Source organism: Cantharellus anzutake (assembly GCF_015039405.1).
Source record: "Cantharellus anzutake strain C23 chromosome Unknown EI90scaffold_15, whole genome shotgun sequence".
Taxonomy (NCBI): domain Eukaryota; kingdom Fungi; phylum Basidiomycota; class Agaricomycetes; order Cantharellales; family Hydnaceae; genus Cantharellus; species Cantharellus anzutake.
In genome coordinates, this window is record NW_024066965.1 from 778,597 (window position 1) to 800,456 (window position 21,860).

The window sequence follows — 21,860 nt, forward strand, 5'->3', positions numbered from 1 at the left end:
AATCCCAGTTCCACTGGCATATCTCCCCCCCTAGTCCAGCACATGCTGACGATTCACCTGCGGTACTCAATCTTGTCAGTGATCTGAATGTCGCCGATAAACATCTATATCCCGTGGATGAGGAAGATGAAGCGGATTTAGGGAGTATCGGTGTAGACGATGATTTCAGCGCAAAGCTCAAGGGTGGTCGACTCAGCGGTTCGGAGAAGGTGGAGCTCAAGGAAATTACCCAACATTTCATGAGGGAGATTGACACGTTTGTGAAGTCTAAAAATCGGACGTTTGATTCCATCCTTGCCCTTGTCAACCTCATCTTTTTGCAAAAGCATCATCGAAACAGTGGGAACGTGTGGAATGCTTTCCAGGCTTCCTTCCTTGAGGAGCACCTGAACCCAGATCCCAAGAATATCTTTGCTTCTGAATATACGAAGATGACGGTCAGACCCGCCTACAAAGCCCTTATTGCCAGTCAGGGTGGTGAAGATTCGCCGGAATGGACGAAATGCACCTGTAACCTCATATTTCGACACCAGGTGTCAGGGGACGACTCCCGGGTCCCCATGACCCTCCCCTATGGTCCACAGCCTGTGGTGTAACCAGCCCTGTCCAGGGCACAACTACTGTGGGTAAGGAGATGAGAAGGAAGCTAGCTTCTCATCTTCCCACAGTGGCCACAATATCAGCAAAACTTCCGGGGATACCCGGAAGTCACATGAAGGGGTAGGAACCAGGCCCGGAGCATGCGGCGCACGGAGCGTGCACGCATGTGGGAAGTGCGGCAGGTGGAAGCGGGTCCGGATGCGGGTCCGGGTCCGGGCTAGTCAGGGTGTGTGCCCTGACACCAGGAAAAGAAGCTCAAGTTTGCAGAGGGAGTGGGTAGCAGCTCTGGGAAATTCCAAAAATGAATGATGAGGGTTTGGACCAAGCGACTCACTGAGGAGGTCAATGTGGCCACGGCAGTTGGTCTGCATTGTGCCGTCATCCTTGTTTCTGGCAGCAGTGAACCTGCGCCACATGAGCTAGACCAAATCTACTGTGGCACTCGAGTGTTGAACGCCTACCTTGGACGGGCCCTGCCTGACTTTAAGGTGGCCCTCAATCAAATTGCGATGAGTGTTCACACTCTGATGGGCCATGACCATCCAAATGTTCCTGATGGGAAGAGGCACCAGCTGCCTGAACCAACAAAGAAGCAAGATTATTGGTCTATGTGCTCGGACTGCCTCATGCAAATGATGAAGCAAAGGTCCCTCTATGCCGAGAACTGCAAGCGTATCGACTGGAAGAAACTCCCTTTCAAATTTCAGGCGGCCAGTGTTGCTCTCGTCAACTGGCCTGATAACCAGGACTGGAAATCATTGTTTTGGGATAGGGCTGTCAGCAGCGTTGACACAGCACAGTGGTGGGTCATCTGGAACGCGTTCTTTGATGGAAACATTGATGCCAGGCCAACCCTTCAAGCTTTCAACCGTAGCATGTACAGTGAGGATGATGGGATTGTCATCAGTACTACCGGCTGCATTCTGGTTTCTTTCAAAGAAGCCAAGCTTGGGTCATCTTTAGGCAGTGGAGAGGATGCAAGCAACAACGATAGTGATGATCACCGTGGGGAGAGAAGTGGCACCCCTTCCATGGTTGTTTCTACAAGTTTCATCCTGCCTCCTAATTCCCGTGCCTGCACCCATCCCCGCCCTGCTGGAAAAGAGCTTGGATCATCCAAGAAACGGCCCAGGCTTGCGGCACACAATGCCTTGACAAATCCCTCCAGCCTCATCTCCACTGACATCGACTGGCAGCCACAAGGCACTGTGCCAGTAGGTCTGTACCATTGCCAAGCGGTGGGGAAGCCGCTTCCTGGTCCAACATCGCAAGGGAACTTGGCAGCAACTGGGGCTCATCCATTCTTCCTTCCTGGAGCAATTCCCTTTGTTAGCCATGATCCAGGTTTCGATAATAGTTGGCCTTCGTTCGGACACAATGGATACAATGCTTTCGCAATATCACCTGTGCCTGGTCTCTTGGGTGCCCCAGTCCTAAGTCTTGATCCCTCTGTGGAAACTTATGATCCCTCACGAGGTTCTTGATTCATGTTCGTTTTTGCCAGACTCTGTTTATGCTTTCTTATGCGCTGGATTTTGATTTTTTGACATTCCTTACCCCTGAAGATCAATTCCGTCAGTTGCTGTCGCACTGACCTTTAGGTTACCCAAGCATCTGATACACACTTTCACGGTTGCGCATGCACCAGTCATATATTGCTTGCTACGCTTTCCATAATGTACATACACATTTCCATGCAATAAAATACCCAATGATAGTGTGATGAGGCGGCGCTGACAATGTGGAGGACGGTCTCCACGAATGTGTGGACGTTAGGCCCCAGTATAAAACGTTCTATGGTGTTGCTGAACGTTCTACACAGTTATAGAATGTTCTAAGTGTTCGCAGTGAACGTTCTACATGTTGAAATCAATGCAAAACGAAAAGTCCAACACACTTTAGAACATTTCATAGGTATTGGGCCTGTCAGGCCGGAAACCGAAAGTTCTATTTGGCCACCTAACAAGGCCTTCTACCTGGGTGTCTGTGGTGGAATTATTAATTGGCCATCACGTTCTCAATGTCAAGATTGTCTTTCTCAGTTTCTGCCAGGTTGTTGTACAAGCCAATGCCATCACAAGCATCCTTTCCCCTTGAAGCTGTAGCCACTGTCATTATACATTATCCAACCCAGGGGTGCGTTAGCTTTCCTTGTTTACCAATGTCCTTGTCGGAGTCCAAGTCATGATGCTGCTCCGGTACCATGTCTCACATGCAGCGCAGATGCACAGCATCCCACATCATGTATTCTAACACTGCCTCCTGTGCACACTTTGTCCTAGCTTAGACAAATAATAATAGTGGAGTTGATGACCACTATTCTTCATATATACTGTCCCATTACGACCGTAGGTTCATTCCCACGGGATTTGGGGATTGCCGGCTTCTTCTTGCATAGTTCATCCCTCAGTGTGACATGTGCCGCACATCACGTGAAAATATTGAACTGAATTAATTTGCTGTTTCCAGCAACTCCCGGATACCATGGGAATTAATTGTTGATACATTCATCTGTTCAAAGTCTCATTGTGACATGTGACTGAACCAACGGTCATAATGGGGCAGTAGACCAACTTTGGGTCTCATCTTTTGTCCCCTGCCATGGATGCAAGTGTAGCCGCCCAGCGCTATGCCCATATTGGGCTAGTCATACCAACACTCTCCCAAATTACTGGTGGGAATTGAACCGAGGAACACTGTTGTCAGTACATTTATAACCGCTACACTACCATGCACTCTCGGCTTTGTACTGCTGTGTTAACATAAAGTTGTATCAATCATAGGCCTTTCGAGTGCACATGGGCTAAGTTACTTAGTATTCTCAATATGTGTACACCCGCTGTGGGATTGGACCATGTAAGGTCTGGCTCTCAATGGTGGTGCTATGTGGAGTTAGAATTCGAACGAAGTTGAACATGATTGTTGTTCATTTCAGCAGTGGTATTGAGGAGAACATGCATGAAGCGCAAACACAAATCAGAACTCAGTGAACGAAGCGGTTTAAATAAGAATGTGCAGTGGACGTTAAGGGTGGTGGAACATGGAGCGATAAAGGAAGATTCCTATGCTGGACACTGACAGTTGATGGGCGGTGCACTCTGTGTGCGGTCGGAATCGTTGTCCATGCTGTCCCTGAATGACATGTTACGACTCAGCGCCCGGCCTCCCATATGGAACCCCACTGGTTAAAATGACACAGGAAGAGAACAGTGGGGTTGTTGGGGATTTGTCACTTGCTGAAGTGGTCGTTTGCTGTGAGAGTGGCTTGACCGTCAAGTAGGTAGACGTCATTGAGGTGAAGCAAGTGAAGGTAATATGTGGCAATGGATCATGGAACGTGTGTTTGCCTGAGTATGGGGGGCTTCCATGTGGCTTGGAAGGACAGGGTATGGAAATGTGAGTGTACAGTTGCTGCAGCCGTGGTTGGCAGTGAAGGGGAAGCGCGTCCATGCGTTTGTGAACAGGGATGTTTACAGCGTGGCTGAGTATTTACAATTTGATTTTTGCATCGAACGTTGGAAGGGACTAACAAAGTGTTGGAACAGATTAATAAAGCGTTGGAACGGATCAATAAGGCGTTGAAACGCGTTGAGAGCTCTTAACGCGTTAAAACGAAATTCCATGTTTTCCGACAAGTTTGGGGACCTAGCACGTGGCTGGAATAAGTGTTCGATCTTCATACGCAGGTTACCGATCATCACAGCCATGTCAAACGCTCACCCCTTCCCCGAGGCCACTTATCACGACAATTATTCGGATAATGAGAAGGACGATGATTCGAATTCCCCCAAGAAAGGGAACGGGAGCGACTCGGAGGAAGAAGATGATTTCGTGAAGGGGCCTCAGCACCGAAGTACTGAGTCGCATCCCCTGTCATCCAGTGATCACGAACCGACTTACTCACCAAGCAAATCTCCGCAACCTGCTGCTGCAGTAGTTCCGCCATCCTCTACATCTATCGGGAGCTCTATTAATCTGCCTCTTGAGCCTTCCATCATCAATGCGGAACCCCTTGACGAGTTTATTCGAGAAATCGCCCACTGGATGGCGTTCCATTGTAGAGGGAAGCAGAATGTCGAGGTGAGCTTATGTTACTATCAAGTGGTTGATCATTGCCCTAATGGCTCGTGTGAGGGATAGATTGAAGCCAAGCTTGGAGTTCTCCTCATTGAAGACCGACCTGGAAACTCGTCTCGTCTCCAGCTTCCTGTGCTCACAGAAACTAGTGCGCCTATAGTCTAGCTTTTTTTGGCGAATTCTCATGGGGGATCTTCATCACCAGTACTCCAGCCGCACTACCCTGGTCTTCGCTTTGAATCAAACATGCCCCTCGTACGCATTCAATCCACTGTCTTTACTTTTCGCTTGTCTCAGTTCCCTTCGAAAGTCACATCACTCCCACTTCAACAGTCTCCTGAATAGCCTTGTTGAGCAAACCGGTCGGCCCTCATATCGCCATGCACGGATCCACTACTCGCACACCAAGGTCATTGATTCATTCTATAAATCCTCACATCCGTCTTCAAAAATACGCGTCACAACCGATGAAAAGACTGGGGCAGTGAAGGAATGTATTATAAAGTCGCGAGTGGCTGATTTGAATATCTACTCTCCAAAATGGAAGGTGGATTGGCGTATCAGCGTGAACACAGAAATACCTGGTCGGTTCCATTCTGGTTGTCCTGGATTTTTCAGTTGATCTTCTTTGATCTATCAGTTGCGAAACCAATGGGCGAGCCACTCTTCTTCCGCCGTAAAGATCGTATAACCTACACCCATCAAGCATTTCAAGTCGACCTCACGCAGGTCACAACAAATAATCCAGGACTGCGGAATGATCCACCCCAAGGACAGCAGATTCACGAACTCGAACTTGAGTTCAGGGACACAAAGGATTTGATGAGACATGCTGCTTTGAGAGACAGACGCGTGCGTGGAGGGGAACAATTTGACGAGCTGGTGAGAGTGTTCGTGAATAATGCGAGGATCTTGGTCAAGAATTGTCCATGATTTCTATTCGCCATTTTCGACCCTGGGCACTTGGCGCTACAGTGCGTATCTATGCTTACCATCAATCGAGAAATAGACTTCCACATGTACTATTACGGGAGAATTAGTGCTGCTAAGGTAACTAATATGAAGGGTGACAAACGAATGTCTCTACAATATAATGCAGGCCGTCGAAATTAAGAAGACTAATCCAACCCATCGATGATCTCGCTCAGCTTCTTATCTGTTATTGTCACATGAGCCGCGCGTTTCGCACGCAAGGCCAACATGGAAGTGCTTTTCTCGGAATCAGCGAAAAAATCCTTAAGAGCCAGTGGCCGTATCTTGGCGCCCTTAGACTAGACATCAGTACTAAAGATCTTCTGTAGCTGAAGGGAGGCACGTACTTCCTGAACCCCTTTGGCAACTTCCTCATGACTACCCCCACGTTCTCGCATGAACTCGCGCAGAGGCTCCATGGCGGCATCTCGGCACATCTCCTTCAAGTCGGATCCAGACAATCCTAATGTCTGCGCAGCAAGGACACCAATATCAACATCTGGAAACGAGGAAGGAAGCATCTGAAAGAAAGTCTGCTCAGTTGCTTGGCACAGAGCGTGGAATAACTCGATGCACACCAACTTCAAAATCCGTTTCCGTTGTTCTGTGTCGGGCAGGCCCACGGCGAAGCGTTTGGGCATTCGGCGGAGGATGGCAGCGTCGATGTCCATAGGCCTGTTAGTTGCACCGAGAACCAGAATACGATCTGACTGTGTCAATAGACCATCCCACATGCTGGTCCAACATTCGGATATTAACTATGCCGGCCTCAGCTCGATGTACAAACGGAGAACTCACGTCATAAACCTAAATGTCATAACCTGTTTAACAATAATGGAAATAACGCGAGAATACTATCACCCACTCTGCCTTCATCATCCCAGTAACTTCGTGGTCCCCAGACCTCCTCTCCCTCAGGAAGCAGTCAATCTCATCGATGAAAATGATGGATGGCTGTAACTTTCGTGCCAAATCGAACAGAGCAGCGACGAGTTTATTTGACTCGCCGTACCACTTATTCGTCAGCACGGAGAGGGGGACGTTGATGAACGTTGCATTGGACTCCTTGGCTAATGCTCGAGCAAGCAGGGTTTTCCCGCACCCTATTTTCCAGGATTAACTTGAGGTCAAGAGAAGAGGGCACCAATATTACCTGGTGGTCCATGAAGGAGTACACCTTTAGGGGCAATGAATAATGAGGATTTGGTGGCATCCCCAGGTGTTTCGGCATCGGGTGTAAATAGGGAGGGATACAGCAGGGGGTATATTACGGACTCCCGTAGAGATGATATGATGGAATCTAGACCCCCAATGTCTATAGAGATACTAACAGTAAATAATCGTCATGAGCTGGTCTGTATGGTCTTGGACGTTTACCTGAAAAATTAACATTGATTTCATCGGGATGAACAATTTCGGCCGCAATGATTTCTAGGGCAGGGATGAGAAATTGGATGAGTTGATTGCCATTTATTCCAGCTCGCCTTCATGCTCCGATAGTTTCATACCCTTCTTCCCCAGGCGTTCTAAGATCCCGGTTACTTTATTGCGCTTAGATTTACTGGGTCCTGTATCTTCAGACATCCACCACTTCAAGAAGGTAGTGTCAATGGTACACCAACCAAGTCCGGGCACCGGTGATGAACGTACTTTCCATGCGTAGTACAGCGCCATCTGTGCTGACGCGACCATTATAGCTACGAACAGGTCATTCCCGAATACACCCCTACATTGGTGTCCAGCGTAGCTCACCGTCCAGCACAACCTTCCTGGCAAATTCTTTCCCCGACATCTTGGTCATGCACTGTACCTGCTTTCGTTGGTGGACTGGAATGCCAGTTGCGTTTCTCCAGGGTCACGTTGTTCAATCTCATATTTGAATCACCTCAATTATGTAATGGCACATGCTCACGCTTGCAGCGCACACCCAATGACAGGCAGGACTCCAACCTCTATGAGTTTAACCAGATGATACGAAGCAAAACCACATTTTGAATAGTGCAGGACAAATGATTTGCAAATGATGTGAATAAAAGCATAGGAGTACTATACCATCCAAGATACCATCAGGCAAAATCCTCCAGCCTTTTCGCGTTCGCCGCGGGTCTCTCCGGTCGTCTCCAAATCAAGTCTTTACGACGATGCGCAGAAGAATAAACACCCCAATAGAGAATGTTGATTATACAAAGGAAGGCGTAGAGCTAAAGAGGCGTCAGTTGCACATTGATACTGGGATTGGGCTGAACTCCATACCGCAAACGTGGTATAAAGTGAAGACATCGGTGAAAAGGTGATCACTGGTGGATTTCCGGGGTCGGAGTCCAAGTACAGGACGGTAGCTACCAGAAAGCAGATGCCTGCTACCATAAATATTCCAGCCCCATACACGACAACAACTACGAAAAACCCCCAGAACCGCAGGTTCGGAATCGAGTCGTTCACCCGGCGACTACACAAAGTGAGTATTCCTTGAGCCGCAGCAGCGATGATGAGACAAATCATAAACATTTCAAAGGAGCAGATCATGTACGAGATATCTCCGCGGGTGGCACTGAAACAACATAGTGAGAATTAGCATTACCAAGATGAGTCATTCGAACTCTTACCTGAGAATGGAGGTATAACTTGCACCGGCGCCCAACACAGACACAACAGATACTGCCTTGATGATGCCGCTATGGGCACCGAGGGTATCCTTTCCATCCTTATTAAGCAATGCTCAAAATAGATTCCCAACGAGTATTACCTTTGCCCAATCAGCGACTCCTGCAATGTGTTCCATCAGTCAAGTGGGATGTGGCTAGGATGTTTGACTTCACCTCTGTATCCAGTTATCTGTGCATTAGTTTGCGTTCCAGCAATCTCACGAATCTCCTCAATCTCTGTTTTTAGAGTTTTGATCTGAAGATGATGTTAGATTCGCGCTGTCTTGACATTTGTTGCAGAAGAATTGCCTGTTCTCTCAAATTTTTGCATTCAGAAACAATACACCCCCAGGTGCTTGCGGCTTCTCGCCTCCATTCGTCGATTTTTGCTCGCTGATATTCAGACGTTTAGTCAAGGGATTAATCCGGGCGTCGCCAGTACATACATGTTCGGGGCTTGCAGCAGTTTTCAACTTTCGCAGCCTTGTCAGGGCTTCAGCTTCTTCCTCCCTCCAGTCTTGATACTAGTTGAAGAAAGGGGGGATAATGGATCTACGTAAGAAGCACAGCCAACCGAGGGCATGCGGGCAACTCACTAGTGCTTCCAAAATTTCCAATCGCTTTGTTCGAGCCTCTACCAACTCTTTTCCCAGTTTGATATCAGATATCTTGGTTGGGTCATGGTTAGTGAAATTACAGCGTGCTTGCGGGAGCATCCTACGTGTGAGTGTTGAGTCGAGAGTCTGTGAGTTGTCGACTTGGCATGCCGAACAAAAATTATCCATAGACTAGCTTTGAGAGACCATTCATATGGGGGGAAAAGGCTCTCCCGTTCTTGAGGATTTCGAGAAATTCTCTGTTTCATGGTAGACTAAGGTTTAGTACGGAAAGAATGGGGCTTGAACACACGTTTAGAATTCGGGGCAAGGTCCAGCGAAGTAAGACGAATATGTCCAAAGGGATGAAAATAGTCATAACCCCAAAAATCAGCCATCGCAGTACATCCGCTGCCTTGATCGAGAAAGCACTATCCCCCTGAAGACGTTGTTGGTGGTAGAACGCCTCTGCGTAGCCCAAAACGTCCTTGTCGCGAAGGTTGATACATGCGTGAATTATGTTTTGCCGAAGCGGGTCTGCGGGTTGGTGGTGCTCCGGAGTCGGGCATTCCTTACCCATGATGTCGGAGTGTTCCTCAAGATACGCAATGAATGACAATTTCCCCTTTGGCCTCTCTAAGTCTCGAGGGTTGACGCCAGGAGGGATGGAAACTGGGTTCCTCTCCATGTTGAAAGGTCAGCTCGACGCCAAGAGGGTTATGGCAAAGGGGTAATGTTCGGTGCTCAACATTGGCAAGGGCTGAACTTTATAGTTTCTAACTGGAGAGAACTGTGCAGTTAGGGATAAAAAGCAGAGATGGAAAGCTAGAAACGTGTACCTAGCGTGTAGAAAAGGCACAAAGTACATAGCAGAAGCAAAAGGAGAAGCACATGAATGAAATCGAAGTTTGAAATTTCATTGCACTGGGGTTGCAAATGGGAATGAGATTGTGGCTGTTGAACGCGAATGTGATTGTGGCCGCGAATGCGACACACAATCAGAATACAAGCCCTTTCCCATAAAGCATGATTGTGTTGGCACTGCTTTACATACTTAAGAGCACTCTCATCGCTCTAATGACGCTCTGATGACGCTATAGTTCTTGTTCGTCTCTCGATACAATTCGGGTGTAGTCAGTGCAGCGCCGAGCTCATATCGGGCAACTCATGGCGGGCTAGCTACCATACAAAGAGGGCATTATTTGTCAGCTATGATCAACACTACGCGCCTGTGGCACAATAGTCGAGCAAAAGAGACTGAGAGGACACTGCTCTAGGTCCTTAGCTGCCCAAGGTCCAAAGACCCGCAATGCTACGTCAGTAAGCCAGTCAGAATAGGAAGCGGGCCATCGCATGCCAGAAGGATTAGAGAATTGTCTCAGCAATGTTCGTAGCAGGGAATGGCTCAGTTGGCGCTATCTGCTCGGCCAGAAGGCACGAGACAATCACAGGAAAGCCACAGAAGGCTCATTTGCAATATTCTCATCGAAACAAACCATATTATAATGAAAATCGGTGCTGTCATGTATGAGCATTTGTATCCTACTTCACAAAACGGAGCCCAACCCAAAGTTGCGATCATTTGGGGTGTTCGCAAGCGTAGGAGTGCGTTACTACTAGCGCAGGGGATCATAAGGTCGTACATGTGACCTAGGTTTCGTAGGGTGAAGGTCTTCTGTCGAGAGGCGGTCACTATCAGTATAGGATAGTGACCGAAGACTCCAATGTAACAGGGTATTAGAGCGTTCGACAGGGTTCAGCGCGTCAGCAGCGGTACACAGTAAAGGCCTTCCTCGACGGAGCACTAACCCCACCAACGAAAGCTCTTCAACATATGGCAGCTGAGTCATGTGACCGCCCACCTGCCTGAAGCAAGGGGATTGCCGCATCAACCAACAAACTCTCGCTTACTCTCGTTCTCCACACTAATTCTCCACACAACTCATCAAGGACAGGGAAAGAAACCCAAGATGTCTGTTGCTGATTACTGCCCAGTATACGCACCATTTTTTGGCGCTATGGTGAGCCCTTGGCCCGACTCTCAAAGCACGAGCTGAACTGTGCTGCGTGACCGCGGACACGGACAGGGATGTACTGGTGCCATCGTCTTCACATGTGCGTTTTGCCCACCCAAGTTCCCTTTGAGGCTCTATGGACTCATTCATAGACCAAACATCCAGGCATAGGAGCCAGGTCAGAAACTGCGGCCAGAGCCAGTATTAAGGATCTCACTCATCCTCCTAACTTTACTACGCGGTTTGTAGTTATGGGACGGCTAAGTCTGGCGTTGGTATCTCCTCCATGGCTGTATTGCGCCCGGACCTTATGATGAAGTGCTCTATTCCAGTCGTCATGGCTGGTATCATTGCTGTGAGCCGTGAATTTTCAGCAGACTATCATTCCAAATTGGCTCAACGCTCTGGTTTCGCGATGTTTAGATATACGGTCTAGTTGTGTCAGTCCTTATTGCTGGAAACCGTAAGTCCTGATACCCTCGGTTCCTTTGAACACGTTGCTTTACCCCTTCTCGTTAGTGAAAGCCACAATGCCACTCTTCGTGGGTTTTCTGCAACTGGGTGCAGGGCTTAGCGTCGGTCTTGCTGGTCTCGCTGCTGGGTTTGCTATTGGTATCGTTGGGGACGCTGGTGTTCGAGGGACTGCGCAACAGCCACGGTTGTTTGTTGGAATGGTAAGTCTGGTTGTTGCACCATTGCACAAGTGGCCCCTCACGCTATTTAAGATTTTGATTCTAATTTTCGCTGAGGTACGTGGTCGTGTAGTGGAGTGCTGAGTGCTGAACTATCAAAGGCTGACTTACATTCACTCTTTAATGAAGGTGTTGGGGTTATACGGTTAGTTGACTGATTCTCCTGCTAACGTGCGATCCTAATTTTTTTTTCTTGGTAATTTTTGCAGGGTTGATCGTTGCCCTGATAATGAACACCAATGCTACCGCCGACTTTACGTGCCCTGTTCCAAAATGAACCCTACCCATGCCATCGGGCTCACCGGCTGCTCCTGTCGGGCGCGTTTGGTTCCTAGTTACGTGACGGGTCCGATGCCGTATTTGAGCGTTGTCGTTTCACTGTTTATCTGACTATTCAAGCATTATATCCATCTTGCTAAATGCGGCCCGAGCCAAGATAACGATTGGAACAATGCGCTAACAGTTTACAGCTACTAATTTTCCTGCCCGCGAATATTTAAACTGGAGGGTGCTGATTACTAGTCAACAGAACCGTCCAACAACCTAGCCCTACCAGGATCAACAGTCGAAATGTCGCCTTGCTGTGAACCTACGGTGCATGCTTGCAAGCGTGTCTTCATCCAGTTCACCCCCTCCGGTAGAATGTCATCTCTGCTCTCCTTGGCGTTATCCAAAACCGCACGGTACCCGAAATGGGCCCAGTCAGCTGGGGCGTCTCCCTCGATCCCGTGCCTCATGTAAAGGGTAGCTCGGAGGATAGAGTATCTTGTGAAGCTGGGGAATACCCAGCGCCAGGTCCTACGATCCATCGGCGGGTTGCTCTGGCGGATCGGAAGAAACGGGAACCGGGTCCTTTCTTGCAATGAGATACCATATTGCTGTGGCGTCGTTCTCGCGGCCGGAAATGACTAAGCCCTCAAAGTTTCCAGCACTCTGCCTCCGAATCGTACTTGCCAGTGGATAAGATGCCGGAGAGGGTCTATGGATATAGTCGAAAAGTAGTTCATGCCACGATTTGCTAGCAGAAAGAGCAGTTAAGAACATGACCCCAGCTGTCGCCCAGACCGACATCCCATGTCGGTTCCACGGCGCAATTGTTGCAGCTTGCATTCCACACATTACCCTGGGAGATGTGGGTAATGAGCCCTTCGATGAACCAACGTTCAGCTTCACTGTTTCCACGTCATATATGCCTCGACGTGTCGGTAGTGCATACCTTTCACATCATGCGCTTGCGCAATCTTAAGCAAACACACAATGCATGCTCGATCCGCTGCATGAGCCCCGTTCCGGCCTCGGAAACTAATCAAATACTAGAGTGCTCACCAACCTCTAAAGTGCTGGGATTTATGAACGGTATGCATTTCAAGGACTAGTTAACGCTTGGGCATTTGCAACAGATGAAAAACAAGAAAGAAGAAGTTCGGGTGGGAGATGGTCCTTCTCGTGATTGACCAAGAACGATGACGAAAGTGGCAACGTAAGCAAGGAACATGTAACCAGAAGAAGGGAATAACACGTAAGACGAACGAAAAAGGAAAGTAAACTACGTAATTTCGGCGTCAGAAATTTACGTAATTGTGCCGACATTGCAGCTGATATGCTTTCTTCGGGTCCACAGTCCGGAAAAATAATGTCCCGTGAGAGCCGTCATCCTCAACGCTCAGAAGAACCATATGTCCTCATGTACTGCCCCAACATTCCATCGCTATCATCATCATCATCAGGATAGTAGCCACAACCCCCAGCCTGTTTCTTTCGAATGTTAGCATTTTCCCCCCTGCCCCGTGTACTAAGTGAGTAGTTCGGTTAAACACATACGCTCACCTAGACCCGGTGCCAGTTGCTCATGACCTCTGCGTAGAATCTGTGGGAGACGTGTATGTGTGTAAAGAGTTAGCCTCAGAAACAGTCAGCGGAGAAGCTTCTATGCCAATTCTTATGTAGAGCAAAGGAAACGTCTGCATTGAACGGTTGAACCCACCTTCTAAATCTTGTATTTTATCATGGTTGTGATTTACGTGCCTCCGGACTTCAACCATGAAAGAATTAACGGGTTCCATGACCATGTATAGAGACTTGGCTGACTAAGGAATGGTGCTAGCATGTCCAAGTGGCCTTGGTGTCCACTAACAGCGAGGGCCTAGTAAACCGAGACCGCGGACGGAAAATTGGGACCATAAGATTGGTCGCGGATGGAATTGAAGGACTTGATCATTAAGTCATCCATTCAATCCAAATACGAAAGTTCTCCTGCTGGGCCCCGCCGGACGCCATGCACAATAGCCAGAAAGTAGGCACCACTCCGAGAGGGCTAACTTGGGGAAGTACTGAGAGTACTGGAATTTCCACTCTATCCGCCCAGCTTGGGGAAAGTCCACTAGCACAAGATGAAAGAGAAACATACAGCGGAGAGAACCGTCAATGATTTACCGCCGGCACGGGACGCAGGAAGCAGCCAATGGCTTCCCATACCGCCCACGTGCACGAATATCCAGAGGATGGACACTTCAACCTAAGAAAGCCGAGTGAGGAGATCAAAAAGCACAGGAACTTCCAAACCAAGAAAAATGGGATGGGGGATCGAGATGGCACTTCCACACCAGCCCAGCTTACGCGAAGTCCACATATGGGGGAATCAAGGAGAAGCGCGCACAAATCCAAGAGGGGGGGTCAAGACACTACTAAGACATATACACCACCCATCCAGCCCACGGGAAGTTCATACGCCGGGGAAACTAGAAGGAAGGAAGGATGCACCAATCCGGAAAGGAGGGAGAGGAGATCAAAATAACACTAAAACTTCCATACTACCCACTTGGTCAACGGGAGGTTGGGAGGTCCATAAGCTTGGGAACTGGGTGAAGGTAGCTCGGGAACAGGGGGAAGCGAACACCAATCCAAGAAAATGGGGAGGAGGTGGTGTTCCAGAAAATATCACCGTCACATTTTCTGCCTCTGAGGTAGTTCAACCGGATGGCTAACCCATCAAAAAGCAGATTCAACGCAGTGAAGCGGCCAGCGTGGCCACTTCACCGTCTTCCTTCGCATGTCCAATGGGTCCACAGGCCTACCATGGAGTTCTACAGGATATGAATATGCATCGCGTGCCTACATGTCCACATCTTTACCTTTCCCCCACAGCGTGGAGTCGCCGATTGCATTTGGATTTTAGGCGGCTTAGCAGTTAGCGTGTTCCGCAACTTCACCTCGGGTTCGTTGACTCCGAAGAACCACTCCCGGACGGTGTCAAAGGCTTCTTCAGTCAATCGGAACTACTCATGGTTCCGGTCACGTCATTTGGATTGGGGTTGTCCCTAGCCACACAGCATTGTGGGGCAGTGATTCAATCCTAAAGACTTAAAGCCTTGTGACACCCACCGCCAAATCCTCCACGAAACACGATATGAGCAAATGTTCCCAATGCCCAAAGTCAACATCAGTGGCACGTTGAAGACCATCCGGTGTCAGACTCATCGCAGTACTCCATCGGCCTTATACACTTCATTGGCTAGGCGAAGGCGGGTTTACGGACCACACACTGCCGTGCAGGCCTCGGGGCTTGGAACATCGACTCCAACGCCGACCATAATCGAGCACAGTGACGGTCACCCATGCACTCACTCCGGAAGTTCATTGCATTGCATACCAGACACCATCAGGAGCCACGGGTGGGTTCCGACTGGACTTGAAGTTACACTGAATAGAAGACGATTCAATCTACGTAGCATGTTTCAGCACTTCTCACATCGTAACAACGAGCAACCGAGACTGACCGAGGGAAGGAATGCGATCGATCATCAGCACAACAACTCTGACACCAATTAATCGACCTCATAGCCCAAGCTGCCTCGGGAGTAGTAACTCCTCTCCCAACACGAACATTCACAGTGAGTCCTGAAACCGCCTCAAATCAAAAGTTCCAGGTGTCTGAAGGACAACTCCGCTACCGGCGAGTCATTTGATTATTAGTACGTGTCCATCCAGACGTCCATTCCCTGCCTACAATACACCCATAGTATAAGTATCGCAGTGGTGACGAGGCTGCATTTGGGCAGGATGAGGAAGCATCTTCGAAAGGATGATAATTATCTCTAGACTCATACCCAGTCGTCGTCGCTCCGTGGACGCGCACTGCGCAGCGTTCACGAAGCGACGACGACTATTGAAATGTAAAGTCACCGAGTCTTACACGATTCCCACGATCTCGTGCTGCGACCTTCGATCTGCCTGCTCTCCGATCTCTGCCTTGTCATGGCGTCTGTCAAGAACAAAGTCTGCTTGATGTTAGTACCAGATTTTTTTGACCCTATTGGAGTGCTTATCTTCCTTATCGTCGCTCACCTACCCCGACTAATTGTGATTACACCCCACAATCTCGGAATGGGTCCTCACGCTTGTCACTGGTGGCATATACCGTCTCCTAGCGTCCACGATGGCTGGGGCTACTCTCCTGAAACGAAGGGGAATGCTGTCAACGAAGGTACAACGGAGAACATGGACCGACTCGGTCAGGAAGGTGATCACCGGCTTATCGAGGCCCACGGTTTGAGTGTCGGACTCAACGACGGCCTGATGGGAAACTCGGAAGTAGGGTAAGGCTTGGCATGCTATTCCGCTCCGGGTTCGGGTGGAGCATTAGCTGAACCAATTATGCTATATAGCCATCTAAATATTGGAGCTGGACGGGTGGTCTGGCAGGATATCGTCCGTATAGACGAATCTATTCGAAGGAAGAAATTCGAAAAAACGGAGAATATTGTCAACAGTTTCAAGAGGGCGAAGGAGACGAACGGGAGACTACATTTATTGGGCCTGGTATGTTACCCGATTGACCATTATCATAGCCCCTGACGTATTCTTCTTGGAAATGACACAACTCTGACAGATTTCGGATGGTGGCGTTCACTCACACATCAATCATCTATTAGCACTGTTAGAGACAGCTAAGAAGCTAGAGGTGCCGGAAGTTTACGTTCATTTCTTCGGCGATGGTCGTGATACTGCTCCACGGAGTGCGACGATCTATCTAAAGCAGCTTAATGACTTCATAGAGAAAGAAAGTAAGCTCTCATACCCCTGTTGTCCAAGGTAGTTGATGGATGAGTGATTGGGCACACAGAATTCGGAAAAGTTGCAACCGTCATTGGACGGTACTATGCTATGGATCGCGATAAGCGTTGGGAACGGATAAAGGTTGGAGTGGATGGTCTTACCGGGAAATTAGGGAAATCAGACGATATTTTAATCGCTTCTAATGGAGATGATGCCGTCGCAAAGATCGAGGAAAACTATAAGAAGGACATTACCGACGAGTTCCTTAAGCCGATTTTGGTCGGTGGGGACGAAGGCAGGATTCAGGGTACGTGCTGCTACTCGTGATGCAACATTTTGACGGCTCACCACTTGAAACATCGATAGACAATGACACCTTATTCTTCTTCAACTATCGATCGGATCGCATGCGAGAAATCACTGCAGTTTTCGGTGTGGATCCCAAGCCGATGGACGTTTACGTTCCGAAGAACCTGGTACGTCGTTCAAATTGTTCCCTGGCTACGCAATGCACTAACTATGACTGTGGCGCATCCATACAGTACATTACTACCATGACTCGGTATAACGTGGAATACACGTTCCCAATTGCGTTTCCACCGCAAACAATGGGCAATGTATTAGCAGAATGGCTCTCAGTAAAAGGCCTTAAGCAATGCCACATCGCCGGTCCGTGTATTTGAAATTTCCTTGAGTGCCGCTGGAGCTAATACTCAGTACACCACTAGAAACCGAGAAATATGCTCATGTCACTTTCTTCTTCAATGGTGGAGTGGAGAAACAATTCGAGAGGGAAGACAGAATCATGATTCCTTCTCCCAAGGTTGGAACAATTCGTGCCCTCTCGTTCATCCAAAGGAGCTGAACGAATTGCTACTCGGATCAGGTTCCGACTTATGACAAGAAGCCAGAAATGAGTGTTCTGGAAGTCGCGGGAAAGGTTGCGGAAGTATTGAACACCAACGAATATCCCTTTGTGATGTGCAACTTCGCGCCACCTGACATGGTTAATCAGATTCTCCTCTCCTCTTCAAGGAAACTGACCTGCTCGTTCAATCCCAGGTCGGGCATACCGGAGTGTACAATGCTGCTGTTCAAGCCATCACAGCCACGGATGCTGCAGTTGGAACGATAGCGAAAGCAGCGGCTGAGAACGACTATGTGCTGATTATCACCGCTGACCATGGGAATGCGGAGCAGATGATAAATCTTGAGACTGGCGCCCCTCACACTGCACACACCACGAATCCAGTTCCTTTGATCGTGAAAGCACCTAATAGCTTTCAAGGTCAACCGTTCAAATTCATCGGCGACGAAGAAGCTGGAAAGGGAGGGGAGGAAGGTGAGAGCGAGAAAGGCGCCCTTTGTGACGTGGCCCCCACAATTCTAGATATTCTGGTACGTGGAAGAACCGCTTGCATCTGCCCTTGTTGGGTGATTACTCACGCGACGCATCTTCAGGGCCTCGATCAGCCTCAAGACATGACGGGACGCTCATTGTTGAAACATTAAAAAGATTTGGATAGGTGGATCCCTAAAGTCTAGAGTAGACTAATGTGAAGAAAATTGTATCACACGTGCGGGAGAGTAGGTCGTGAGGACCAGTGTTCAGACCGGCCAGGTTGGTTACAACGACCTCTAGAGTACAGGACGCTGAGTGCGGAAGGTAAATTGGGCGCTGGAAATTTGCATGCAACGATCCGACGAAGTGTACGAGTGTGATTCGAAGCCTGTCGGGTATTGACGGAGTCAACTGGATCCGAGTGAGTGTGCCGGTTCGAAGGAAATGCAGAGCTGAAAGAAAATGACGCAGAAGGATGACACGACACAGTGAATATTGCAGGCTTCTGATTATGTATGAGTGGGAACTTTGCAACGTGGTAATGACGCAGGATGTCAAATGCGGTCAAATAAATTATAGGTAAAGCCTAACATTCGGGTGTACAAAGTCCCAAGCCGAATAAAAGAAAAGCCCAGTCAGTGAATAAGGAGTTCAAGCATAGTATGAGAAAAAAAACTCTGAGGCACATTGGTAGTTCTTATGAGCTCTTATGCGCAGTATACGGTCCGGGCCTCCCATCTGAGTCACCGGGATGGCTGAAGGCAATGCAGAGATCGACCACTGTGTCTGATTGGAGCTTCTCAACATGGGGGCGCACCGTGGCCTGATCTCACGATAGAAGTACTATAGAGGCAATACAGATGCTTTTCAGCGGCGAGATATTCCAGCTGGAATTCGGGAGTGACCGGAAGAGACCATGCATGGTGCACTTTGCATTTGTGTCTGTACAAGTTCCACGTTGATTGGGACACCGAAGGATGGAAACGATGGGGCCCGGGGCACAAGAATATCGGCTGTCCCAAGCGCAAATGGGGTGGCCGCGGCTGGGAAAGCCTGAGATCATCTGAGTCTGCCAGGTCATTCGAAGTAAAGAAGGGACCTCACTGATTGATGAGAGATATCGTTGATCTCTTCCTTGAGATCTGGGGGGATGAAGATACGCGGGGCCCCCCATTCGTTCAGATAGTCAAGATTAGCTTGTCGATGGGGATATGTGCTAGCCGTGCCATACGTGCTCCATCGTGCTCTTCTGTCACGGTCCCTCTATCCAGCTTGATCGAGAACTACTACTATCCATCGGCAAGGATGCTGGACAGGAAGCCCCCAGCACAGAGGACTGTGGCGTGAAAATGGCCTAATCAATATCCCCTTGTTTGATGGGCTTGCTATGTGCTCCTCAGCAGCGGCCAAACTTGGAGCAGGCCCGTCACAATCTCAGGGTGCTCTGCAGCGCCCTGGTTTGAGCCTTCGCCGGGGTATAGGTGTAGGACGTAAGCCATTCTGGCGTAGCTGTTTACGTGCTTGTCGAAAGCTTCTGAAAAGCTCTCGCAGGAAGATAGGACAGACCCGACTTGATGCAGCTGTGGTGTGTTGGTACGATCTCTTTCCCACATCATTCAAATCAAAATCTGCGATGAAGGAGCACGCCGCCACTATGGATTCAATCAACACTATCGAGGAAGTAGTGATTTTTTTCCTGCCATCGTCTTCGTATAACGCAGTGGAAAATAATGATGTGGTCCCACCCTTTGTTCTGTACTAAAATCTATGTGACTCGGATGTCGCGCGAGTGCGCGGGTTCATTCTCAGTCTGGCTATCGTAAAGGGTTTTCATGATGTTGGACACCGCCTGTTCGAACCGCGGAAAATCCATGATAATCGGAAGGCCGCCTGGTACCCCGGTACTAGTGGTAGTGGGCTTTTCTGCAATGAGTTGACGGAAGTTCAGCAAAGGGGCCTTCGGCGTCTGGTGCGGACTGATTGATTTGGAGGGTAGCCATACCGTAGACTCGACCATGATTACATCATAGTGAATGGATGAGGGATAATCATTTGCAACAGAAATCGAAAACTTGAACACTCGGGGAGCTGCTCCGGCATTGCTTTGGAGGGAATTACGCGGTAATCGAATTCAGATGGACACGCGCCGGCCTCCCGTTAAAAAGGGGTGGGTTGGACAACCGCAGTCGTTATCATTGTCTTCAATTCGGAATAACTAACGAATAAGTGGTAGGCTGGGGACCTGAGCGCAAGGAGCCCAGGGCACGTACACGTGCATGGTGATGACAGCGGAAGTAAAGAACTGGAGAATTAAATGTAGTTTCCATCATGTTGAGCAAGCCGTGCATGACGACGCGCCGGTCGCGTATCTATGTTTATGCATACCTTTTATATGTCCTTTCGCCCCATATGCTACTTGTCTCATTTCTACGCAACGCTACAGTGTTCCACGGTGACATGTAGCGGCACATTATTCCTTATAGTTTTTGTCTGATATCCGCGCGGTTGCAATGTTATACATATATCATCCGATTTCCCCCTTTCGTCGAGTATCCCCGCTGAGTGCTACATAGAATCATCAATTCCATCCATCTCTACTCCTGCCTTTGTCGGGCGACTCTGGTGAGCTGCACCGGATGAGAGATCCCCTAGGGGTTCCGGTCTGGTCGTAGATGCTGGTGCTGTTTGGGCTGGACTCCAGCCTCTATGACTTCGTACCACCTGTCAGCAGTTGCTGACGTCAGCACGTGATGCGCCTCTGTTCCTGGCAAGAGATGAGATACATATTATTTTAGTGGCAGTGATCGAGAAATCGAGGCCCAGATCATCCTTCTCCAATGACGCTCTCATCTGAAGAATGAATCGTTCAACCGGATCCTGGTCACTTGCAAGGCAGGTCCGTCAGATATCGCTCAGAGTCCGATCACTCGCTGGATTGTGGGTCGGCTTGACAGCGGTCAATGCAAGCCAGTTCATTTGAGGCTTTGCATGGGGGGCGCAACGTCATCGTCATCTGTCGTGAGAGAAAGAAAGAGGCCCGATCGCTGGATCCGCGAATCACTGCGGGCCCCGGACCTCATTGATCTGTATCATTATGCTCCAGTAGGCTGTACAATGATGTGGACATTTTGAGATCCGAGTGGATATCACGCACAGCGGAAGATCAGTAAATTTTGATAGGGCCTAAGTGAAACAATGAATAGCTCTGGACGCAATTTCTGGGCGGAAAATGGTGGTACGGTCCGAGCAATCGAGGAGTCAATGTACGAGCTGGGTTGCGCCAACTTCCGTGGTTCCTGGTTGGTCCCGCATCCAAACATAGCAAACATCTACATCCCACGAGGAAAGGAAGTGGAGAAATTCGAGATTGGGTTCTGTTGCCAGGACCGGGATCCGATCTAACTGAGTCATACAAACTGGAAATGTTTGCAAAGTTTAATGTGTTTGGAAAGCCCCTCTCTGCCATTTCCTTATTCCGCCCATGGACCAAAATCGAAAGGTGGCAGGCCAAATCCACTGATCATCCTTGGTAACAGGAAATTGGGTGTTATCTTCTCCGGTTTGGCCATCCGAGAACAAGGCGAGAGCAAATATTTTGCTAAACACACCGGCAAGGAAATAAGTGTATCTTATACTGAATAGCACGTCAAACAGCATTCCCAGCACCTTCTATATTGGCAAGAAAGCCAAACCTGAGCCCATATAAGATCCGAGCTCGGACGCCGTTCGTGATTCTGAAAATGCTGGAAATGCTTCATCTTCAATGCAACTTTCCGAATGTGTCTTGGGAGGCGAAAAAGTGGTGGGAAAGAGGGGAAAGGGGTGTACATGCTGTCCACTGGCGGCGTCTCGCTTCCGGTTCATTG

At 48.9% G+C, this 21,860-nt stretch overlaps 7 protein-coding genes across 7 annotated transcripts; 4 read left to right on the forward strand and 3 right to left on the reverse strand.

The window, feature by feature from the left end:
- The first annotated feature begins 3,557 nt into the window (after positions 1-3,557).
- On the forward strand, positions 3,558-4,221 carry EI90DRAFT_3049895 (uncharacterized protein). Its single transcript, XM_039059724.1, has one exon. It carries the CDS (start codon positions 3,967-3,969, stop codon positions 4,180-4,182), a length of 216 nt encoding a protein of 71 aa, XP_038918212.1. The 5' UTR covers positions 3,558-3,966; the 3' UTR covers positions 4,183-4,221.
- Positions 4,222-4,305: 84 nt separating this feature from the next.
- Positions 4,306-5,610, forward strand: EI90DRAFT_2914962 (CYTH-like domain-containing protein; the record flags this gene model as incomplete). The annotated part of the gene is made up of 5 exons (XM_039054537.1): positions 4,306-4,680; positions 4,741-4,825; positions 4,883-4,932; positions 4,988-5,261; positions 5,318-5,610. 5 exons carry the CDS (start codon positions 4,306-4,308, stop codon positions 5,608-5,610), a joined length of 1,077 nt encoding a protein of 358 aa, XP_038918213.1.
- EI90DRAFT_3049898 (ATPase) lies at positions 5,322-7,475 on the reverse strand. Its single transcript, XM_039059725.1, has 10 exons — positions 7,402-7,475; positions 7,300-7,346; positions 7,134-7,239; positions 7,027-7,080; positions 6,803-6,964; positions 6,513-6,752; positions 6,463-6,469; positions 6,228-6,384; positions 5,997-6,170; positions 5,322-5,942 (listed from the first exon to the last, which is right to left on the reverse strand). Exons 1-10 carry the CDS (start codon positions 7,448-7,450, stop codon positions 5,796-5,798), a joined length of 1,143 nt encoding a protein of 380 aa, XP_038918214.1. The 5' UTR covers positions 7,451-7,475; the 3' UTR covers positions 5,322-5,795.
- Positions 7,476-7,733: 258 nt separating this feature from the next.
- EI90DRAFT_3049900 (uncharacterized protein) lies at positions 7,734-9,669 on the reverse strand. The gene is made up of 9 exons (XM_039059726.1): positions 9,204-9,669; positions 9,016-9,150; positions 8,891-8,962; positions 8,741-8,818; positions 8,604-8,687; positions 8,469-8,550; positions 8,396-8,415; positions 8,256-8,344; positions 7,734-8,200 (listed from the first exon to the last, which is right to left on the reverse strand). The coding sequence occupies exons 1-9, from the start codon at positions 9,576-9,578 to the stop codon at positions 7,783-7,785; spliced, it is 1,353 nt and encodes a 450-aa protein (XP_038918215.1). The 5' UTR covers positions 9,579-9,669; the 3' UTR covers positions 7,734-7,782.
- Positions 9,670-10,800: 1,131 nt separating this feature from the next.
- On the forward strand, positions 10,801-12,032 carry EI90DRAFT_3049903 (vacuolar ATP synthase 16 kDa proteolipid subunit). The gene is made up of 9 exons (XM_039059727.1): positions 10,801-10,911; positions 10,978-11,005; positions 11,071-11,083; positions 11,155-11,260; positions 11,329-11,368; positions 11,425-11,579; positions 11,631-11,654; positions 11,727-11,742; positions 11,807-12,032. The coding sequence occupies exons 1-9, from the start codon at positions 10,861-10,863 to the stop codon at positions 11,872-11,874; spliced, it is 501 nt and encodes a 166-aa protein (XP_038918216.1). The 5' UTR covers positions 10,801-10,860; the 3' UTR covers positions 11,875-12,032.
- A 328-nt stretch (positions 12,033-12,360) lies between these two features.
- On the reverse strand, positions 12,361-12,870 carry EI90DRAFT_3049909 (uncharacterized protein). Its single transcript, XM_039059728.1, has 2 exons — positions 12,814-12,870; positions 12,361-12,743 (listed from the first exon to the last, which is right to left on the reverse strand). The coding sequence occupies exon 2, from the start codon at positions 12,705-12,707 to the stop codon at positions 12,396-12,398; it is 312 nt and encodes a 103-aa protein (XP_038918217.1). The 5' UTR covers positions 12,708-12,743; positions 12,814-12,870; the 3' UTR covers positions 12,361-12,395.
- A 2,981-nt stretch (positions 12,871-15,851) lies between these two features.
- EI90DRAFT_2970155 (cofactor-independent phosphoglycerate mutase) lies at positions 15,852-18,582 on the forward strand (the record flags this gene model as incomplete). Its single annotated transcript, XM_039055676.1, has 11 exons — positions 15,852-15,883; positions 16,025-16,192; positions 16,262-16,415; positions 16,486-16,660; positions 16,720-16,959; positions 17,019-17,128; positions 17,195-17,321; positions 17,381-17,475; positions 17,539-17,658; positions 17,715-18,050; positions 18,114-18,582. The coding sequence occupies 11 exons, from the start codon at positions 15,852-15,854 to the stop codon at positions 18,162-18,164; spliced, it is 1,608 nt and encodes a 535-aa protein (XP_038918218.1). The 3' UTR covers positions 18,165-18,582.
- Positions 18,583-21,860: the final 3,278 nt, after the last annotated feature.

What these genes read in the sequence shown, in the direction of transcription:
- EI90DRAFT_3049900 (XM_039059726.1), bottom strand. Translation starts at nt 9,578, where the DNA reads ATGGAGAGGAACCCAGTTTCCATCCCTCCTGGCGTCAACCCTCGAGAC. An exon ending in GAGTCGCTGATTGGGCAAAG is followed by an intron (nt 8,345 to 8,395) that starts GTAATACTCGTT and finishes AAGGATGGAAAG; the next exon opens with GATACCCTCGGTGCCCATAG. An exon ending in AGTTATACCTCCATTCTCAG is followed by an intron (nt 8,201 to 8,255) that starts GTAAGAGTTCGA and finishes ATGTTGTTTCAG; the next exon opens with TGCCACCCGCGGAGATATCT.
- EI90DRAFT_3049895 (XM_039059724.1), top strand. Translation starts at nt 3,967, where the DNA reads ATGTGGCTTGGAAGGACAGGGTATGGAAATGTGAGTGTACAGTTGCTG.
- EI90DRAFT_3049903 (XM_039059727.1), top strand. Translation starts at nt 10,861, where the DNA reads ATGTCTGTTGCTGATTACTGCCCAGTATACGCACCATTTTTTGGCGCT. An exon ending in CACCATTTTTTGGCGCTATG is followed by an intron (nt 10,912 to 10,977) that starts GTGAGCCCTTGG and finishes GGACACGGACAG; the next exon opens with GGATGTACTGGTGCCATCGT. An exon ending in TCATGGCTGGTATCATTGCT is followed by an intron (nt 11,261 to 11,328) that starts GTGAGCCGTGAA and finishes CGCGATGTTTAG; the next exon opens with ATATACGGTCTAGTTGTGTC.
- EI90DRAFT_3049898 (XM_039059725.1), bottom strand. Translation starts at nt 7,450, where the DNA reads ATGACCAAGATGTCGGGGAAAGAATTTGCCAGGAAGGTTGTGCTGGAC. An exon ending in CAGGAAGGTTGTGCTGGACG is followed by an intron (nt 7,347 to 7,401) that starts GTGAGCTACGCT and finishes ACCTGTTCGTAG; the next exon opens with CTATAATGGTCGCGTCAGCA. An exon ending in GGAAACGGATTTTGAAGTTG is followed by an intron (nt 6,171 to 6,227) that starts GTGTGCATCGAG and finishes ACTTTCTTTCAG; the next exon opens with ATGCTTCCTTCCTCGTTTCC.
- EI90DRAFT_3049909 (XM_039059728.1), bottom strand. Translation starts at nt 12,707, where the DNA reads ATGCAAGCTGCAACAATTGCGCCGTGGAACCGACATGGGATGTCGGTC.